Below are 23,046 nucleotides of genomic sequence, written 5' to 3' on the forward strand. Positions count from 1 at the left end.
AAGGGGAATGCTGAAACTTGTTTGCTTCAGAGGAAGCATTTAAGGGGAAAGCTGCCTCCATTATGTTTGTGGTGCTCGTGACAAACAGTCTGAACCTGACTCTGTGGGCTGAGGAGAACATACGTGAACCAGCTGCCATCTGGAAGGTCATGGCTGCAGCTGAGATATACTCTTGAATGAATATGGCTTTTCTTCCATCAGCGGCTAGCTGACAAGCATGGAGAAGTGCTGATATAAGTCAGCGTGAAATAAAGAGAGCAACGTAGGCCATAAGGAAAAACAGGATGATAGTCCAAGGCTTCTGAATTAATATAATAATCTGCATCACTGATGGAGATCCTGTATGTGTATGGCTGAGATCAGGTGAAAGAGAGAGACAGTGATGAGAAATACCTGTATGCTCAGCCTTTCCTGTTTCATATTGCTTTATGTGCCAAAATGTGTAACTTCTGTTTCTCTCATTGAAATTTTTTATCTTCCATCTTTGTTGCAGCTGGCAGTGCTTTGGAAGTTACTGCATGGGGACAGGGCATTTCAACAAGTTTATTTAAATATTTCAAGATGGACATTTATAGTCACAGAAAAGACTAAGTAAAACCAGCACGCTCTTCTTCAGCAGAGCAGCTCCGAGTGTCTTCAGAAGTAAATTTGCTTTGTATAGTGACCCAAAGAAGCTACTTCAACCACAAACACAGTGCAGCTGTCAGTGAATGAAGTGCAGTCTTGTCTTTATTGTGCTCTGTCAACAGAATTTAGAAGTGTTTTCTATATGAGATCTCGATTCCTTGCAGTATTGCACAGGTCAGGGAGACTGCACACGGCGTTGTGCAGCTTGACAGTTGAGCACACAGGCTGGATGTGAAAGGCTGGCACTTGGGAAATACATTGCTCTTTGTGAGTGAAGTGAACCAACAACTGCTGCTTTGTGGTGCCATTGGTAGTAATTTTCAAGACAAAATTGATTGCAGTTTTGGAAGATATGTGTTTTTTTTTCTTTAAGTGCAGTTAGATCCAATTACTAGTGGCTATTATTGGAAAATGGCCATGAATAGAATTACTATGAAAACGTATTTTAGAAATCTCACAATATCAACTTTTTTATTGGTTTCTGTTTTGATAGTTGAGCTATGGGTCTGATAATAATCTCTCACATAACTCCTCTCTTTATACTGTGTGAAAATAACCCTTCATTGTAGAACAAGACAACTTTCTTCCCTAAATGGACAAGAAAACACATTTCTTTTAAGCAAAGGAAGCTGCCAATAGATGGGAGTTCTCTTTGCTCTACAACCCTGTAAGCAGCAGATCATCTCTTATGTCAAAACCCCATTGAATTAAAATAGTTTAAAGGATCTGTATTAATTTATGAATTTTTTTTTGATTAATAAAAAGTACGCTTGCATGTAAGTAACATAAAAGGAACATCGATTCTTACAGATAATCTACCAACCCATGTGTAAGTAAAGAAAGTGCTGAAGAATCCTATTTTTTTTTACATGTTCACTTCAGGCATGTTTGATGGGGTATTTTTTGATGACCTGAAGCCTAATACTGTAATAGTGTGCCAAAAATTACATATAAGGCTCAGATGCTGTTGTACTTTTTTACTGTATATTATATTAATTATGAAAAACATATTGGATTATGATTTCACAGTATATTGACTATTAAGTGCCATAATATGAAACTGGTGGCCAGTTCCTGAACGTTAACTTTAGGTATGCCACTAACTGTATCATTTTGAACTAATTCCCTATACCTAATTTGTGATGCTTTAGCTGATGCTGAGCAGCACCTCTACCTACCAAACAGATCTGTTGATTTCCTTAAATATAAATTGAATAAAGAATTGCTGGAAGTAAATAGTAACAGGATTCAACCTGAACTCTCTCTCTTTGAGTCATATGAGGTGTTGGTAGGTGGTCTTGTGCAAAGCAACAGAAAAATCTGTCATTAAAAAAATTTACAAAGTTCTTTACGTTCTCTTTCTTTTTTTTTTTTTAACTGTTAAAGCTGAAAATTATGTATCCTCATCATGAAAATGACTTCTTGTTACCTCATTTGTAGAACCATAGTCTCACATAGAGAGAGATTTAGGCCTTGAAATGGTCTGTAGAAAATCTGGGATTTGATAGTGTAACTGCTAATGAAATGGTGTTAGTGATGACACTGCAGGTGAATGTCAGCCTTAACTGAAAATATCAAAACTTAAATAATCTCAGAAGTCAAACTGAGATTGTCAAAAGTCAGGAGATCAGTACAAATACTCTTGTATTCTGTAGGCTGTGTGGTTCACTGACAAAGTCCTAAAAAGATGACCTAATTTTTTAAATAGAAAAGTCTTTTTGGCATTAAATGAACCTGGAAGTGCTCACCACTTTGGAAAAACAGGTCACATAGCAATTTAATGTGCACTCAGGAGTTCATTTATAGACTCTTGGTCTTTTAAATATTCATTGTGCTAGTCTTAATACATAGATGCCCAGGGAGTGATGTATGCCTTGCAGTGAAGAATGCAGCAAACATATAAATTAGTAAGTATTGAATGGATCAAGTCCATTTCTGAAAAACAAACTGATCTGCACAGCTGCCTCGGCAGGTGTCCTTCAGGAAAAACAGAATGGGTTAGCAAAGAAAAAAAATGCAGCTTCCTTCACTTTGACAGTTGTTGTCTTTTGAGTGTTTCTTTTGTCTTGCTAATATTCTTGAGTGGAATCTGTTGGAGGAGCAGTATATCATTGATCTACAGAAAGAAGACATAAAGTGATAATTGTGTACACAAAGGCTGGATAAAACCCCTACAGCTTTTATCACTTTGTGGTTTAAACATTTCCAAACTGGAAATGAAAATAGCAGTTGATATCTAATAGTACTTTGGACTGATACAATACTATTTTGCACAAATATTTGCTAGTTAATTAAAAAATGTACAGTTGGTATTAGGTGTGGGTAATAATGCTTTGCCTGTTTCCCAAGAATGCTTTGGATATTAATTATATTCTCAAAACACACTGCAGTTATTAAGTACTAAGCATTGTTATTGTGAATTGGGTTCATTTAATATGTAAAACTGCTAGAATTGCATGTCTTTAAGCATGTTATGAATATTTCAGCAGTGTTCATGCCTGATGTACTTTGATTCAACAGTCATTTCAAAACATATTTATTTTTACAGAATATAGACTAATTTATCATATCTTTTTCTGGGGAGGAGGAGAGTTTGAACTGGCCTCAGACCTCTTGGCAGATCTCCTAAGTTTCAGCTTTTCATTGAGATACCTCTCAGTCTTATTTTCATATGCAACTCTTTTTCTCTTGCCATGGGGTAAACTGTGAATGTAAATGATTGTAGCAAAACACTGTATTTTACATCAAATTTCGACTTTTTTTCTCATTTTTTTGTATCTCAGTAGACTTCAGTGGGGTGTCAGAATATCAATAAGTTGGTCTTTGGAGAATAAGGCTCTATGACTCCAAAGAAATGTAAGTCATTTATCAAAATGCTACTGTGAAGCAGTAATTTGAATTTATAACATGAAAAAGAATTTGAAAATTGTTTTATATCTATAAAGCCAGAACACAGTGGTAGTAGAGAACCTTGTGAAAACAAGCTGTACTTTCAGGTGTTTGTAAGCAGGCTACTGACTGTTCATGTTGCCAAGAGGTGAAAGAATTTCTCTTATAAACTCAGTCTTAGCAACAGGAAATGTCAGAAGGTGTGAAAAGACTGGGTATATTAATCAATCAAAGTATGACTTTGAGTTATAACCTTGTCGTGTGGCTAAGAAAAAGGAAAATGTAATCATAGACCTAATCATATCAGGCAATGAATTACTACCATTATATTGCTGAACTCTTATCTGGAATACCTTATCCATCTAATCAGCCTTATTTCAGAGAGATGAATTCTCACTGGAGCAGGTGCAAAAAAAGGGAATTAACTTAACCAGCACATGACAGTTCTACCTCGAGTATCATGGTTGAGTGAGTACTGGGAGCCCTGGCAGCCAGGAGGGCCCATGGTATCCTGGGGTCCATCAGGAAGAGTGTGGCCAGGTGGTTGAGGATAGTGATCCTCCCTCTCTACCTGGCCCTAGTAAGGCCACATCTGGAATACTGTGTCCAGTCCTGGGCTCCTCAGTACCAGAAAGACAAGGAGCTACTGGAGTGGGTCCAGTGGAGGCCACAGAGATGATTTGGGGTCTGGAGCATCTCTTATGAGGAGAGACTGTGGGAGCTGGGCCTATTTAGTCCTCAGAAGACCCAAAGGGGATCTCATCAATACATACAATTATCTCAAAGGTGGGTGCCAAGAGGATGGTGCCAGACTCTTTTCAGTGGTGCCCAAAAACCGGACAAGATATAAAAGCCATAAACTAAACCACAGAAGTTCCACCTCAATATGAGGAAGAACTTATGTACATTGAGGGTGGCAGAGTCTGGAACAGGCTGCCCAGGGAGGTCATGGAGTCTCCTTCTCTGGAGAAATTAAAAAATTCAGAAATTCGTACCTGAACATGTTCCTGTGTTACCTGCTATAGGTGACCCTGCCTTGGCAGAGGAGTTGGACTAGATGATCTCCAGAGGTCCCTTCCAACCCTAATGATTCTGTGATTCTGTGGTATGCTGTAAATAAATGCAGATTGCAAGTGTGCAAGTGGAATTGATCAAGCCACTGTTACAAAAAGTAAAAAGAAATATTAATTTTAAATTAAAAGAATATTAACTGGCTATAAAAAGTGTCATAATTTATTGAACTGTCTGTTGAGTAGTGTTCTGGATTTGGTTTTCAGTAGAAGCTGAGGGAAAAGTATAGGGAAATGGCTTGTGTTCTCTCATGACCCCTAATTGCAAAGATGAGAGTTCATCAACAAAGATCCACTTCACTCCTCTGTGGTATGTTCCTTACTGTAAAAGACCACGTAAAACACTGGCTTATATAACCAGAAAAACCTGTTGAGACAGATTATTTGGTGACTTTCATGCCCTAAAAATGAAACAGATACAGTATGTTTGGTTTTGAGTTTTTGCCATGTTACAAAACTGGTAAGGAAAAGGTATGTGTTCATTAACCTTTATCTGGAGTGGTGTCTATGTTAAAGTATTAGTCCCTATGTTAGACCCTTTATATTGCTTTGGAACTTAAAAAGTTCAAAAGGTACAAGTTAAAGCAGGCCCATGTCTTAATCCCTGGTATTTGTTGATAGCTAATAAAATGCTTTTTTGTTGACTTTTCATTATAAAAGATGCTGCTGAAGGAAATAATGATAGCCAGCCTTTTGATATAATCATTTCAAGAACCAACTTGCCTCCACTATTGCTTGAAAACTTTGGTCCTTAATACCTTAGTGAAAACTTGGATGATAGATAGGTTATTAGAACAATAATTTCTCTGAGACTCTAATCCACCTGAACCAATCTGGACATGCTGTACCAAACTGCAAACTCCCAGAGTGAGTTCAGATCAGATGGGTTACGTGAAGGTGGTCAATGGGTATGACTGGTATGCAGAACTTTGTCCTGGAGGCTTAGTAATCCTCTCTTTCCAAATACTACCTTCAACTGCACACCTGAATCACAGTCTTGTGACCACAGATGAAGGCTAACCAATACTTTTTAGGTTTATGGTACCTTGCTATCAAGAGCATCCAGCAACGAAACTCCATTATTAAGTCTTCAAAATTGGATGACCACACATGGGTAGATGTGCCCAGCAGCATGCAGGGGGATACATTTTGGTTCCCCTGTGCAACCTCAGCATTTGGGTGAACAAAGCCAAATGCTTTGTTCTCCATTGAGGGACTGTGACACTCTCTAGCCTTTGTGAAATATATCCCCACACCCTTCCTGATTCCAAGTGCTGTGACCTTCTCACTCCATGTTCCTACAGCTTGTGCAGCAGATTGTTCAGTGTTATTTCACTTAATTTACTTCCTTTTTTTATTTTCTTTTCTTACCTCCTACAGATGGACAAAAGAGGAAGAAATCATTAAGAAAGAAACTGGACTCTTTAGGAAAGGAGAAGAACAGAGACAAAGGTAAAATAAAATGAGTATATACTTAGTGATCAGGTCTTAGTGTCCCTATGAAATTTCTTTAGTCTTAAACATATACTTTTTGGAGTAGGAGAATGTTGCTGAGCTGAAAAATACATTTTATCTTTTCTGTTTGACTTTAGTGTAACCCATATCTCTTCAACTGAAAGATTTTTTTTTTCTGGGAGAAAGGGAAGTGTTAAAGCACTGCATCTTTTCTCCATTCTTTTTTTCCCTGTTTTCACCATCCAGTGCAGAGTGTGGTCTGGATAACATGATCCAGTTATTTACCTGCATTTGCACTCTCCTCTTTCAATTTACAAAGCACGTGAACCCATGAACCCAGCACTGCCCAAGCAAACCAGTTCGTTTGCTTTTCTTTCTTTAACCTTAGGAAAATAGCCATTGTTTAAAATACATAAATGCTTCGGTGCTACTGATCAGTTGGATTTTAATAAACTCCATGTGACATGGATTTACAGATATGGTTGTACTCTTTTGTTTGGACACTAATCAGCTTTATGGGCTGGGTCCTAATCCAAGACCTGAACTTGACCTGTAATTTGGAGCCATTTGAACTAAATCTAAATACTGAGACACTGAAAAATGTCTGTGAAATTGCAGTTTTCTGCGTTGTGCATCTAATTTTGTGTTCCCTTCTGGAAAAACATTCTGGAAAAATGGTAGTAAGACACAGTATTGACATCCCAGTTCACAAACACACACAGAAATGCACATATTTATGACAAGAGAAGTGGTCTGGTTACTCTGATGTTATCGCTTTTAGTCTAGTTTGGCAGAAGGATGGAACTTAAATATTCCATTGAAAAAATGAACATCCCCATTTCAAAGTTACTTTAGATATTTACCAAGAAGAAAGTATTTTTCTTTTAATTTTTATTTGTTTCATGACTTCAAATATGTGATTAGTCTTTTCTTGATTTAAAACTGGTTATGAAAAATATTTGCATTAATCTTTCTAACATTGAATGTCCCCTGACACATTTGTTTGGATAAATCCAGTGACCTCCTATGTTACGTTGGAAGTGCAAACTTTTTATTTGTTACAAGATCACTTGATGTAGGACTGAACCAACATGCAGAAGGAGTCTTTAAGGAAAAGGTTCAATAATTTTATAGTCCACTTTGGGAAAAATCAATTTTTTTTGTGCTCCTGTTAATGCACTACGTTTGGCTACACTCTAATTAAGCAGTTATTATGTTGCTATATTTCTTCCTTAGTCATCCATGCAGCTAAAAGTGCAAAGCAACATAGTTCTGTGCAAAACCTTCCTTGCTTTTCAGTGCATTTGCCAGATATTGATCTTCATAGCAGCCTGTGGGGTGCTCTTCTGCATCAGAAAAGGCTGACCACATCCTACTCTTTTTTTTGAGCTTTTATCTTTCTTCTCTTATGTGCAGCATGACTTTGGCAGTCTCCTTAGAAACTTTCTCTTTAGAAGCTCTTTTGAGAGTTTAAATACATTTTAACTTTTTATTCTCATATTTTTCATTGCTGTAGCAGATTTTAACAATGATAAATTGCTTTGATAATTCACCAAAGCCAGAATTTTGCTGTGTCGCCCAAAGCTGGGGGATCTTTACAATTGCACTTTTGGAGTTCCACCAATACCTCTTTAGTGTGGTGCTCTGAGAAGTGATCAAAAGGTGATCACCTTTTGGTGATGCATACAGATGCTTAACTCAGAATTGGTCTTTATTCCTCTAAGTTCTCTGTTGTCAGAGATCTTTCAAACAGTAATTTTTCTTACATTGCCTTGTATTCTTTTGTAGTTTCCTTACAGCCACACTGACTTCCGTTTCCAATAATTTAGATGCATTGATTGAGCACTTCCAGATAATATTATTTTCTGCTATTACATTTCTGGTCAGGGATTTTCTTTTCTGTCTATTTGCATGGGAGCATTTATAAGCTATTCAGTTAGTAGCTTTGGGGATATACTTTCTGGTTTTATTCCAAAGGGTTTTCTGAGTGCACTTTGCCTTTTAGGACTCACTAGTTGCCCATAGTGAAGGTCAGCACTTTATACTTATCCTTGTTTATATTTATCTTTATACTTATATTCCTATATATTTATATTTATATTCCTTATTTTCAGCATTGCTCATACCTTCTGGTTAACTATACCAAGCATTTTTAGAAGTCACTATGTTGATTCTCCTAATTTTAATTCCTTTTTTCCTTCTTATTTGAAGTTCAGGTCTTTCGAGTATATACCACTCTGCTTTTATCCTTTTTCTCCCATCTTTCACTGCCTTATTCTCAGTTATAGAAATGTCTGACATGTTCTCTCAATTTATAAAATATTATAGGAGCACCCTCTGAAAGGAAAATACCCCAAGTCTTCTCAAACAGCTGAATCTATATTTCTCTCCTTCCTTCAGGAAGAACTTGGGTTAGTCAGTAAGGGTCCAGGAGATTGGAAGGAGTCAGGTTCTGAACAGGTTATGTCAACAGAGTGAAAAGAAAGCCATATTCACTCTTATTTGTTGCCAACAGCAAATGTTAGGCAAAAATAGCCTGAATAGCAGTATATGGCATCCAACTTCTTAGGTTTTCTGGCCATTGTTGGTTCTGGTGTGCTTTTCTCTGTCCTTCTGAGTTATTAAAGATCATCTGCCACTCAGGTACTTGCTGAGCAGACTCTTAATGCATGACAGCAGAGGGGATGAATAACCAGGGTGGTGCTGGATTGTACCGTGTTGACCGTAAGCCTGGCACAGTGGTTGAAAGGTCACCATTTTCCCATGGGAATCATCAGAACCAGCATCTCTCCCAGCCTCAGGAGTAAGGAGTGACAGCGTCACCAGCTTTCAGGTGCTCTGGAAAGAAAAATATAAGGCCTTGTGCTGCTGGTCCTCCATAAGGATGAGCCTACCATGCTCACAATTGAGCCCCACCACCTTCCCTGAGCAATTTTCTCCATGTCACCTAAAGTCAGAGTAAACATTCCTCTGCATGTGTGTCACAGCAAGCTGGAAGTGTTATCCTGGGCTGTTCTATGCTGGGTTTTCTAATAAGCATTTCTACTACTTGTTTTATGAAGAGAGTACCTTCCATTTCTGGACAACCAGTCCAAAACAAACACTCCTCACTGTGGACGTGGATGTGCTCACAAAAAAGACTGGGAGCACACACTTCCCCACCTGGGCAGGTCCCTAGTTCTCATGTGTGAAAGAAATGCCTTCCTTCTCTTTCTTTTTGGGGTTTTGTGGTGGGTTTTTTTAGTAACTAGTCTAACTGCACTGCTGTAAGAAGAAAACAAGACCAGGCCGCAGGATGTTGGAGGGGAAGCAAGGAAACTGATTTCCAGATACTTCATACAGAGATGTAGCTGCTTTAGTGCAGACTTCATTTCCATCCATTCAGCATCACTTTTGTAAGCACAGTTGCAGTTGAAAGAGTATTTAATTAATTCCAAACATTTTGAGTTTTCTGTATCCCAGCCTGGGAGCTCCCACATACCAGGACAAGTAACAGCTGGGATGGCCATGTGTTTAGTCCTGCCTCGAGTATGTGCCACCTGAAAAGTCTGTTGTAAAGATAGACTCCTGGAGGTTAATCCTGACAATCATGCAGTACCATGGGATTGTGTGGGGGGGAATATGCAACCAAAGATAACAGAGATGCGCCTGGCACAGGAAGCCACAGAGATGGAAAAAAAGGGCCACTTGTACTGATTACCAGGGATGCACAATGGAGGTCTCGCTGCAGGTCTTCCCTGACAAACCCTCTCCTTTAGCACTGACATGCACTGATCCCAAGACTGTTCTTCCTCACCCCACATCGCCAGGTGTCTATACTTAGAAGGTATAACCGAAAGGAATGTACTCATTTTCTCTAGGACTGTTTGGAGATTTAATCACTTGTATTTTAGGATTCAATCTATTCTATGGGGTTTTTACTCTCTAAACTTCACATTTTATTTGGATGGATCAGTCAGTCAACCTGTCTATCTGTTAAGTGAGAGTTTCAGCAAATTACTAGATTTCTGAAGTCCAATAAAGACACTAAAGTAGAATTGAATGCACTTTAAATGAGTTTCATATCTTTATTTTGTCCTTTTTGACATCTGTCATTGTATCATTAAAACGGGAGAAATACTAAAACAAGTGGTTTTTTTCAGTTGTTTTTACATCTCTGAGTGACTCACTGAAGCAGGATACAGCAAAACTTACCGGATGTAAACAGACTAAACAGGAGAACAGCACTCCACCCAGACATTTAAACAGTATTCTCAGCTTCCATCATTCAAGTGTTTTGGCTTTACTCTACCCAGCCTCCTTGTTAATAATGGCCATGACTCTCAATCCTACTGTCTCCATATGTCTCCAAACAATTGCTTTAGCTGCTGACAGACAGTACTCAGGGTGGAGGAGCAGTAACATGTCCATGCTGCTTAGAATAAGAAATTCTCAGGATACTATGCATGCTGTCAGCTGGATACTGTTCCCTTACAAATTCACTGCTAATTTTGGCGGCAGCAGAAGCAGTCTTTTGTCTGTCTCCTGCCAGTGATATGGGTATCAGCGTAGGCATGCCCACTTTTAAAGTACACACAGGCATTCCAGAGAGAGATGCTTCCCAGAAATTGTTCGTCCTAGAAGATTTTATCGGTAAAACAGGTCCATTCTGCCTGGGTTCCAGTAAACACTACAGGTGAAAGAAGAGACCTGCTGAGAAATAATAATTATTTGTTACATGATTGGTTAAGCAGCTGAGAATCATCCCTTTTGCTGATGTTTCTGTGTGGAATGTAAATATTCAGCAAGTTCATCTGTGGCACCTTAGCAGAATTGCTGTGTGTGCTGGACTTCTTGAGAAAAGGCCTTCATGGTAACTCGGTGGTATATACAAATCCAACAGTAGATGTTTGATTTTTCTTTAGTTCAAAATTCTTGAAAATGTCTTCTGTGTTTACTTCCCATCCATGCTCAGTAAATTAAGATGTATTTCTTAATGTTTGCATTTGTACTTGAGCCTGTCATGATGTCCATGTACCTTGGCACAGCCTAAGGAGAGAGCTGAATGAATGAAGTTTGGTTTTTACTATGGTTTATCAGAAATGGGTTTTTTTTCCAAGCCTTTCCAGCATCCCACCATGCTTTTAAAAAAACTTTGAAAATGTTTCTCATGCTCTCTGGGCATACAAAAGGTTTTTTTTAAGCACCATGTGTCATGTTTTGTAATGAGGTCAACTGAAGGACCAAAGAATCTCTTAACTTTTCTTAAAGAAATCCAGACCTACCCACAGAAATAGCATAAGTAATTGGGAGGGCCTTATATCAGTCCTTGCAGGTCAGTGAGCTCCACGTAGCTAGAGAACAGATTTTCAGCCACAGAAGTGAGTAGCTGGAGAAGAGACTTTTAGCCACAGAACTGATGCTGAGAACATTGTCTTATCTCAAGTCTCCTGGAGTCACTGCGAGTTTTGATGAACCTTGAGATGGAAGGAGTTTTGCTGTTTCCATTACAGACTGAGGTTTCTGTTTTCCGTGTTTTCTGCTTCCGTCACTGTCTCTACAGATCTGAAGTAATGAATTTCTGTTAGCAAAACAGTTACCCAGTCTGACTAGCTGGGGAGATTGACTTAAAGACCCCATCTAAATATCCCTTTTAAAGTATTTTATTCTCCCACTATATTCCTATAATTTAAATAGAGGTGGTACAACACCTTAGTACATCTTGGTCACAGGATTTTAGCAGCCCGAAACTAGCACTTAAGGTGTACTTAAGAAAAAACCCAAAGTTGCTGTTTACTGTATTAGCAGTGAAAGACTCCTTAGAGTCTAGAATATAGACCTCACTGGTTCTTAATAGACTAATATGTTTTGTGGGATGGAAACCACAGTTTTCACCAGCTGAAACTTCAGAAAGGTCTTTTAAGCTGTACTTGGATAGGGTAACATGAGGTCAAGTAAGCTATAACTGTGTGGGTCAACATCCTGGATATTATAATTTGGTTAGCAAAGAGAAGGATGTGGGATCACTGAAACTCTTATTTGATCTGGCTAGGAGTTTTTTCTGTGACATGCTGCTTTTTATTAGAAAATGCTGATTTACCAGTTGCAGGACATACCAGATGAGATCAAAATTTTGTTAAGAAGCTGGCCTCGGCTGTGAGATTGACTTTCTGGTAAGAGAAATTATGCATTTCTCCAAAATAGTAAATTGTCTCCTTTGCCAGTAAACACTAAAAACCAAAGTGTATCAAAATTGCTGCTGGCTAAGGATATGAGTCTGCATTTCCAAGCTAATTGCCCTGTCTACCAGGTTGTTTCACATTTTATATGGTGCTTTCTGCAAAATTTCTTTTTAAACTGTACAGTCTCCTAATTGAATAAGTGATCAAATTTTTGTTGGGTTTACAGAAAGTAACTGACTTAGTAGCTTTGACCCTCACTTAGTATATATACAACAGATCAAAGTCTGAGCCACTACTCTAAGGAACATTTCTTCATACAAATGAAACCTCTCCAACAGTGGGGATCCCCAGCCTACAGCTGTAAAGAGGCGGTTGATACTTTTACACTGATGGTGAGACCAGAGTCTCAAACCTGTGCCTCTTGTTGTCTGAGTTAGTGCCCTTTCTCCCCCATCAATGGGTTGCTGATTATTTTGCATGACTACAACTCTTCTTTTTTAATGAGTCTGAAATGTCAGAAGGGCTGACATTGACTCTAATTGCCTGTCCAACAAGGAAGTTGCTGGGATTGAATGCTTGTGAAGAGTGGTGGGTAGGACATGCTCCCCACCACCACAGCGCACGCACACACACGCATTTCAGGGGGAACTTGGGGTTGTAGCCAGTCTGTGAAAGAACCAACTGATTCTCTCAATTTCAACAAATGAGCAAAAAGTTAATGGGTTTGCCAACTCTTTAATGTAATTACCACTACCAGCCAGCACCACTTCCATCTGTATTTGGTCTGAAAATCAGCCAGTTGGTTTTCATCCAGTTCCCCATCTCTGCCAGGCATTGAGAAATCAGGGAAGCAGTTCATGTCCTCTGAGGAGGCCTACAGCAGAGTGTCCTGAAGTAGAGGTTCAGTGTCCTTTCTCTGGGCTACATTGAGAAAGGGCAATTAAAAACCTGGAATCCCACATCTGAGAATTTCCAAGGAGGAGGAACACCTACCTCAGAATATCAATCTTCACATTATGAAGTCAGGGAAAGGGTCATTATAATGAAATTCTTTTAATGAAGCAGTGTTGAGATCTCATCTCCTGCTGATCTTACCCTAGTTGATGCTAGTGCTGTAGGTTCAGTGGCACCAGCATGGGCATCACATGAGCTAAATATTGCTGTCCTCTCCCAATTTGAAACACAAGTGGCTCTGACCCAAACCAGAGAAGTATTTTGTGTTCAGGTTTTCATTTGGCTCAGTGGCTTTTCTCAGGAAATGTTGTGGAAGGACAAATAAAAAGGGGTGCTGGGAGTATAACAAAGCACACGGTTAGACAGCTAAGAGGGGAGACATGTTATATATGTGTGTTTCAAATTTGTCATCTTAAATATTCACTGGGCAGATAATTCAGAACAGTAATTTAATACTAGTACTCTCAAAATTTTTCAGACACACTCTACTGGGTACAGGAGGGACTCCTGGAACTGACAATCCTCGCGTTGCTTGATATCCGTGTGATGATGTTCTTTCTTGTCCTAAATTAAATGCAGATGGTTTTGGATGTCATTATACTCACAGGTCACCTCCAGACTTGCTTGATATATGAGGCTCTGCTTCCTGATTTAGTTTTGTCTGGCCACCAACATTAGTTGGTGTTTTAACATTTCATACTTCTAAAGAGCAGGAATGTTACACACTGAATCGGAACAATGGGCTCTTGTTTCTTTAGTGTGATAAACTAGTAGTGAACTCAGTCAACATTCATAAAATAACCTCTTCTTTTCAATACCTTACTATAACCTTAATGATATTGCAAATCTATATAAAATTTGAAAATATCATCAAAGACATAGTCAGACTTAAAATTCTAGGTGGAACTTTGGCCTTAAATTATTTACATGATTGTGGCAAAAGAGAAGCAGAGCATATAAGAATTTTTCGGTTTCTGGTTTTTTTTTGTTTTGATTTTTTATGGTTTTTTTGGGGGGGTTTATGGTTCTTTTTTTCATAATTAAAAAAAGGTTTTGATCTCTGCTGCTATATTTATTCCTGATACAAGCAGTTCTGAAGCTGGAACCTAGTAGAAGTTGCACCCATTTTCATTAGGATGAATAGCATCAATAGCTATTTTTTTCATTCCATTTGAGCACAAACCAGTTCTAATTGGAAGTCTGTCCCAATGGTTTTGGTTCTGCTAATGTCAGATAGGTCTGATTTGAAACTTCATGATGAGCATTTTATTGTTAGTTGTTGGCTGATTCACTGTAAAACATTTTTCTATTTTGTAAAATATTTAAGCATTTTAGTGACCTGAAGTATATGCTGGTTTTGTACATTACAGTTATATTGATGTGGGATGGGATTATGTCTTTTTGTTAACTGAGAGAAACATTTTTTCTCCTGTATTTCTATACATCCATGTATATTTTTGTACTGTTGCAAAGGACCTTTATACTGATACACCACTATTAAACAGGGTTAGTCTTATCGGTATTTAAAACAGTATAGTTCTTGTGTATATTTAAAACTATATCCTTGAAGGCTTAGTCTGAATAGTGAATGTACTTACAAGCTCTCTGTACAGGTAGATGCACACTCTCCTGAACTGTAATGAAAACCCTGCACGTACTGGTACCCCTTGACTCTGGTGCCCTACAACACTTATGAGAAAGAAGCCTGGTGAAGGGCTCTGAGAAATGAGAGGGAGTTGTGGCACAGTCCAGCTACGCTCCCCAGTGTCAGGATGAGGTTACCAGAGTTTCTGATGCCCCTCTGCAATATCTGGATGTAACCAGAAGTGCCTGACTTGACTCACTTTCAGTGGAAGTGAAGATCTTAATTAGTTCTGCTCCCAAGTGATTTTCCAAGATTCTGTGTGGTGTATCGTTCATGATGCAACTAGAGACAGGATTCAGATACCATGGGCTACAATTACCTGGCACTGTTGTTATTATTATGCAGTCTAGTACTTAATTGGACTTAATATATATTTAAAGGGACTTCAGATTGCTTTTCTTTTTAACAGCTTAACTGTTAATTCTTTTTGTAATAAATAAATAGCAGATGTTTGGTAAATATTAGGGTTTTGTTGTTATTGTTGCAGAATTTATTCCCCAGGCTTTTGGAATGCCTTTGTCCCAAGTGATTGCTAATGACCGGGCCTACAAACTCAAGCAAGACTCTCAGAGAGAAGAGCAAAAAGATGTTTCAGATTTTGTGGCCTTTCTTTTGCCATTTGGAACTAAAAGACAGAACAAAGAACTTTCAAGCAGTAACTCATCTCTTAGCTCAACCTCAGAAACACCAAATGAATCCACTTCTCCTAACACACCTGAGCCAGCGCCACGAGCAAGGAGGCGTGTAAGTAGACCCATCACAAGGGGATGCATGACAGTAGGTCCAGAGGGTCTAGCTGGACCAGGGAAAAACCTGTTGTGTCTATGAATTGTGGAATACCTCTTTTGTTGCGTTTCAAATAGTGGGAGTTTTTTTCATGTGGAAGTCAACCTGGTCAACACCAGAAGACTCTTAACTGTAGTGGGAATCTTCTTTCTGTGATGCTGGTAGGAGCAGATTATGTAAGTTTGTTACAGATCACAAAGCGGTAGAGAGATTATCTAGAAATCTTCCTGTTTGTTCCCTTTATCAACCTCCTTCTATCTAAGTCTTTTAGATTTAACAAATTCCGTCTGGCTTCAACCAAGAATACTAGAGAAGACTAAACCTATGTGACTGATATTTATAGATACAGTTCTGTTAAACTAGCTCTACAAACTTGGTAGTAAGTCTTAATTATTAATCCCTATCCTAATATTAATAAAAATCCTCATGTTCTAATTCTGATCATGTCCTAAGTGGTAGGTAAGAAGTTGTCAGAGTAGATTTGTACCAGGCTCTTTGAAGGATGTTTCTGCATACAGGCTATGAAGATGCCTTTGGCAGCAGAACACAATGTGGTGGTTTTGGGCAGAATGTTAATCTACGTGTAAGATAGGTACCTAGTTGACCATTTGTTAGCATGATTCTGTTCCTTGTAAGTAAATTTTACTCTCTGAACTTTACAGTAGTACAGTAACAGCAGTAAATCTTTTTCCTTTGCTACCGTGGATGGAGGTTCTAACATTTACTGCTTTTTTGATTTCATTTGCAATGGAGGGAGGAAAAAAAAGCGTAATAAAATACTTTAAATTAAACCCCTTTTAAGAAATCTAAGCAAGAATTTGGGGTATAAGAACAGACTCTGGAAAATAAAATATCTTAGGAACCTCACCTTCTTTCATCATTAGGATAAAACCTGATTCAGGGAAATGCTGTGTAGGGCTCTTCAGAGTATTAAGAGGGATAGAACTGGAGTAAATTGCAAATTAAGAGAAGACAGAAGACAGATCATGAAGCTGTTTGTTCACTCTAGCTGCCAGCTGAAGCTAGAAGTGTCTATATTCTGTCTGCAAATAACTGAAAACATGATGTTTGCACTCTAATATATGCATTAATGCACATCTCTTGATCTGTGCAAACCATATGAACAGGCAGTTGTGTTCACACAAAAGTGCAAAGCACATTTGAACTAAGTGTGAAGGGAAACCCATGAACTTCTTTCAGAATTTGGCGTAGTCAGTGACAAAAAATAGAAGTTCACCATAGCTTCAGAACCTGAGTAAAAAATAATTCATATGTCCAGATTTGGGTCGTCTGCTGTTCTTTTCAAGTGTGATAAGATCTTTGACATGCATTTGACCAGCCAGGAAGCAGAAGGAACATGATCCTTTGGTACGTCTAAAGGATAGAGATCCATCAGGACCAAGTTCCTAGAAGCAAAGGGAGAGTTTTGCTTTTTTTTGTTGGGGTTTTTTTTTTGGGGGGGGGGGGGCCGGGGGAGGCTTTGTCTGTTTGGTTTTGGGGTTTTTTTTGTTTGTTAATGCCAGGATTGCAGCTTTCACAGTGTTGAAATGGAACCGTTAGTCCATAGCCATGAGAATGCAGTAACACATGGTTCACGTACAGAGAAGTAAGGTAGACTAAGGTGGGCAGTGTGACAGGAGGGAGCTGGCATTTTCTGTCAGGAATGCAGGTAATGTACGTTGTGAATTGTCAATTATTTAACATTAATATCAACTCATGTGCCATATCTTGCCTGTCTTTAGCCTTTAGAATTCTGCTTATCGGTGTACTTACTCCTCTATCTTGAGGTTTTTTTAGGGGATGGTAAGGAAGCCTGCACTTACCTTTTATCTCTTGAGCACTATTGCACTGTTTATTTTCAAGTGTAGGAAGACAAATGCTTACAAAAAAAATTAAAAATGATTCATTAGTACATGCAACTGTTACAACTGGTTTATCACACAAATGCTGCACAGACACCTGGAGTGCAGTCCTCTCCAACATAAATGGGAGGGATTGCTTATCACTGTACCATTCACTTCTTTGCTACTGTGTCATTCACTTTGTGTATTCCAGTGAGTCTTCAAACACTCAGCTGAGACTTTCAATAAGAGATATAAAGTAATGCTGACTGCAGAACTCATGGTATGAGTGCTGTGGTTCTGTCTCCTCCAAGAGCTTCACAGAAATCACTGTTGCTGCATTTTCTGTGTATGATTTTTGCCCAGTGGTTGGAAGTTCAGGCCTTGGTTATCATCGAAGCACTTTCTGTGTGCCTATTGTAGAGAATTCTGACTCTCTGTTAATACTTTATGTATATAATACAACCAGAATTTATTTAAGTATCAGGAGTTGTCACACTGCTTTACTACTGAAATAGCGTAATGTATGGAATTGAAATGGATCCCATGCAGACTCTAATGTTGCTCATCTTTTCAAAAGAGAAAAACCTTCTAAAACCCTAAAAAAGTAAAATGGTAAAGAAAAGCTTCATCTGACCTTCATTGAACACATATTCCTCTGGCCTTGATTTTCTTTTTGCTCTTTCCATCCTCTCTTTAGATTTCACTTTCCTTTGTGTTTCTGTGTGTTTAGCTTAAGACTTGCCCAGCTTATTTAGATTTTGAGCTTGTCATGGGGGAGCAGGGACTGGTATCCATTATGTACACAGGTAATGCCTAGCAGATGGAACTTGTTTTTCTTCCATTGTTGGGCACTGCACTCCAAGTATCACTGTGTATGTGTTACTAGTCCTGGAGTAGTGGGCAGCAGTGAGCACAGTCTCCTCCGTTGTTCCTCAGCTGTCCTATAGATCTGTCTGAGCCCGAACTAATAGGTCTAGCTGAGTCTGAGCTGGATCCATGGAGTATGTTGGTAGTGTTTTCCTGTACGCTTTGAAGTTTAAAATCAGAGCTGGCCTGGACTTGGTATTGCCAAGCAGTGCTGTACTTCAGTCTCTGAACTTGAGGTCACCCTTCTTAAAGTTAGCTCCAGTTAATCCACAAGTTTGATAAAATGCCCAAGGACAACAGTGAACTGACTGTATTTACATCTATTTTAGGGATCTGAATCCGACTTAAGTGACTCTGTGATAATAATGATTCATGAGATGAGGATGCTTTGCAGACAGGAGAGGACCAGTTAAGGCAGGGTATAAAGGAGGGCATGTGTCGTATAGGATCTGCTTGGGAGCTGCAGCAGTGAGGGCAGTGTTAGGATTTTCAGTGTCAATCAATTAACTTGATGTCTGGAATGCCAAACTGTTAAAAACAAAATTAAAAAATCGTTCAGTTGGAATTTAACACAGATGGATCCTAGCCTGAGTTTCTTGTTTGGTTTCGGGTTTTTGTTTGCTTGTTTGTTTGTTTTTGTTTCCATTTGACAGGAAATGGTAAAGGGAATCAAGCAGATGTACTTTTGAGAGACATCAGAAATAAAGGTCAAAAGTTGCATTCTGAAGGGTCTAGTAATTGTATATAGAAATGTGGGTAAAAAAACCCAAAAAACCAAAACTTCACTGTGCTTTATTTATATGTCTTCCATGAGTTATAAGAAACATAACTATATCTGGTAAGTTAAATGCTTTTTTTGAAAAGACATTACAAACTAGAAACTTCTAATGAACTTGAAATATCACTGGGCTTTTTATGAGTGGGAAATATTTGTAAAGTTCGGTTGGCTGGGCTGATGGAAGAAAATACTTCTAGAGCTTGAAATTCCCTTGCAGGCTGCTGTAATGTTCTCATATAATACACATTGAGATCTAACTATAGCAGTCTATAAAATACCTGTCATCAGAACAGTGTGCTTTTAAGAAACTATAGTTGTCAGCAAAGTTTTGAGTAGGAATTTACATTTTCTTCTTTACATGACACACTGGATCTCTGTACAGTACTTTTTATGTTACTGTAAAATTTGTACTATGTTTTGGAAAGAAAGAAAAAACTTTACAATGTATTTTTAATAGGAATAAACCCCCAAAATTTTTTTTTTTGTTTTATTATTGTTTGTAAGCCTATATGTTCTCTAAAATGCTTCTGCCTGATAAGTTTAATAACAGTTGAGGAAATTGGTAATTTTGAAGTGACAGTAGTCTTGTGGTTTGAAAAAAAAAACACTTGTTTTTCAAGTGTGAACATTGAAACATGCCATAAACCTCCTACTGCTTGTACTGCTTTTTCCTTTACAGACTGCTTGAACTTCTGTGCCTTGCTGTAATCCAAACATAGCTTTCAAAGCTTTCATTGGAATTTTAATGATTTTGAAATATGAAGATACATGAAGTAGAATTATCTAAAGAATATTACCCCTCTGCTTCTCTGGTGTGTCTTTGTTCTGTGATAATGTGGGATTAATTCAAACTCCACAGCTGTATGTATTTGTGATATTAACTCTTGACTGTATATAGTGTATAGTTTTAAATCTATTTGCATGAGTTTCTCTGATACAATGGTCCAAGCTACAGAAGAAGTAGGGAATGAGGTTTAAAGATGTGTATTTGTCTCCATGCACATAAATATGGTACTGCTGATGTACACACACAGACCATGATTCACCCTTGTCCTGCAGTATGTGCAGGTTTATAACAGTAAAAAGATGTGGCAAATGAGTGGAAAGCATTTAGGTTTTCCAATATTTTAATTTGTATTTCTTGTAATATGTTAACAATAGCATTGGTACCATTGTGATTTTCCCATCCATTACACTGGTATTATAACTTCATTAATTTATAAAAACTTTGTAGCAAATTATATTTTCATATTAGTTTGTTTAAAATGCAGGTAGGCAAATTCTTTGTTAGATGAGGTCCTATGACGTTTATATTTCTCCAACCATACTGATTATTCATGTGTGTGTATTTTACAGGGTGCAATGTCTGTGGACTCTATTACAGATCTTGATGACAATCAGTCACGATTGTTGGAGGCTCTACAGCTGTCTTTGCCAGCAGAAGCCCAGAGCAAGAAAGAAAAGGCAAGAGATAAGAAACTAAGCCTGAACCCTATTTACAGGCAGGTTCCCCGGCTTGTAGATAGTTGCTGCCAGCACTTGGAAAAGCATGGTAAGAATATTTTGGGGCAGATGTATTTTTACTATAATATAAATAAATGCATGTTTTAAGAAGCAACTATATGCTTCCAATTGCAAGGTCATCTTTGAAAGTTAGACACTTTCCCTCCTATTTTGCCTCTTGCTAAAGATAGTCTCACTTACAATATGAGACTTACTTGTCTCATACTTAGATGATAAATTCCCTAACTAGGGCTCTGTGCTACAAGCTTGGAAACTGGTCCATAGAGTGTGGGGATGGAGATTTTCTTGGAGGTCACTCGTCTTTTATTGGACTGCTCAGCTCTGCAGGAACGACTCTTCACACCCCACAGGTTTACCTATACCTTGAGAATAAAAGTTTGAAATGTGCCAGTCAGTCTGGAGTCATTCTTCACAACCAGTGGATCTTATGGTGTGAGAGCTAAATGAACTGTTTATACTACAGTGCAAGACTTCTGATATTTGAAGATAGAGGCTCAGAAAAAGAAAAAATCCCATGCTAAATATATATTAAGCTTTGAGAAGCTTTTCCCTGTTCTCTACAAGGCTTGAAGGCTGACTACTCAGTTTGTCTCTGACTTGATTCCTCCTGACCAGCCTAAGGCTCAGGCCTGCTCTCTCCGAAGGGAGTTACAGACTCCTGCCAGTATTCTTCTCCTGTCTTCATGGTTGTCCAGACACGAACCTCCCACAGCTTTATGTAATGCAGAAACAATAGTCAGTCAAGGTATCTGTTCAGCATCTCTGCCAAACTATCTTAGTCTTGTAAAGTTTTTTAATGAGAATTGAAATAACTTGGCTGCAGCAAGACAGAGTTATCACATGGTCAGATAATAAACAAACCATAAAATAATGGTGACTACAACACCAAATGATGCATTTGATGCCTAATTTCACCAGAAAGAAATAATTTACTGACTCTGAATGAAAGGCTTTTGCAGATGAGGGACTGCAATTTAAACAACAATGCTGAACTTTCACAATTTGTAATTGAAAACTATGTTGCTTACAAATATATCAAGGAACACTGCAAAAGATAGTCAGTGTTAGTCTTTTACAGAGATTAGATACCATGGCTGACGAATAAGTGTTGGATGATTAAGGTTGAGATGAATGACTTCCATCCCTTTAAGCAAGGATAGCTGAGTCTGGAGAACAATAAAAGTATCTGTGTCAGCCAAAAAAGCCATTCAGCTGAGTATCATTTGGATACTGTGATTTTATGTCACTTGATCATCTGTGATAATTTTTTTGATCCCCTTAACCCACTGTCATAACAAAGATTCTTTTCTGTACAACACTCTTTACTAAAATATTGTTTTACATGAAAGTTTTCTCTTAAAGGAAATTTATGATGAGTTATTGTTAATTGTCTAAGAGTGCACTATAGTACCCCACACCACAATAATATGATATAATTTGGGGCAAATAGTGATGTTCTTCATTTCAGTTTAATCTGCTGTCCGCAAGACAGTCATTGCGACTGAATGACTTAGAGAAATTTAAAGATTGCAAAAGATAGACATCACTGTTTGCTCCCTGGGGTCATAGAGGACTTCCAGTTGTAGCAAGAATCCTGTAGGAACATTATTCAAGGCTACATGATGGACCAAGTTTCTGATTCTGAAAATACTTAGTAAACCTAAAGCCTTTAGGCTGATTTTTCAGCAACAAATCATCAGCATTTTCTGATAAATGCTTTAAACGATAATTTTGAACATTATATGACAAAAAATGGTAATGTTTTTAGCCATAAAAGCTCCTGTCCTTGTTCACCTTACCTGTCTTTCCTGACATCATATCTCAGAGATGTAAAGCTTGACTCCCTGTAGGAGTCAAGTGTAGAACAAATACTGTATGTCTTTGCAGGGACTGATAACCAGCCTGTGGGTTTTGCCCAATGTGTGTATCTCCATCTAGGATGATTCCCTGCTAATGTCTCTAGGTTTACTAATTGGTATCCCATCAGTGTAATATTCTGTTAATCAAAGACAGAAGATCTGAAGTGATGTGTCATGTTGAGACTAAAAATGAGAAAGCAGAATCCTGTCTGAATTTCTCTGATGAAAATCTGCAACTCCAAACACCATTGCAAAGTGACACATCCCTTCGTTATAAGTGTAGCTTATAGATAATTTCATCCTTTTTGCACAAATGTACAACTCTGTAAAATTATATTAAGTATACAGCTCCTTAAGGCTCTAAAATTTCCACTCACATTGCCATTGCTAAAGGCCATGTCATCTCTAGGGTAGCATTTACTCTCAAATTTTTCTGGTCCTGTTAAGTCTGCAAAGTATGTCCATTTGATAACCATGTTATTGTTTGTTTGATACTCTGGTGGTATCTACAGGGCTAGATGAAGGTTTGAACTAATTTCTTACGGAATAGCACGCAACACTCATTTCCAAATCACTTTAAGTCTAAA

The 23,046-nt window shown here is 38.2% G+C and overlaps 1 protein-coding gene across 6 annotated transcripts in view; it reads left to right on the forward strand.

The window, feature by feature from the left end:
* ARHGAP6 (Rho GTPase activating protein 6) overlaps positions 1 to 23,046 on the forward strand; it is a 322,836-nt gene that overhangs the window by 274,060 nt on the left and 25,730 nt on the right. For all 6 annotated transcript variants that reach the window (XM_032679819.1, XM_032679817.1, XM_032679814.1 and 3 more), the window contains exons 3-5: positions 5,967 to 6,038; positions 15,289 to 15,545; positions 20,433 to 20,628. In XM_032679819.1, coding sequence (XP_032535710.1) covers positions 5,967 to 6,038; positions 15,289 to 15,545; positions 20,433 to 20,628 — 525 coding nt within the window. The remainder of the gene's footprint in view (positions 1 to 5,966; positions 6,039 to 15,288; positions 15,546 to 20,432; positions 20,629 to 23,046) is intronic.

This window comes from Chiroxiphia lanceolata, chromosome 2 (assembly GCF_009829145.1).
Source record: "Chiroxiphia lanceolata isolate bChiLan1 chromosome 2, bChiLan1.pri, whole genome shotgun sequence".
Classification (NCBI taxonomy): domain Eukaryota; kingdom Metazoa; phylum Chordata; class Aves; order Passeriformes; family Pipridae; genus Chiroxiphia; species Chiroxiphia lanceolata.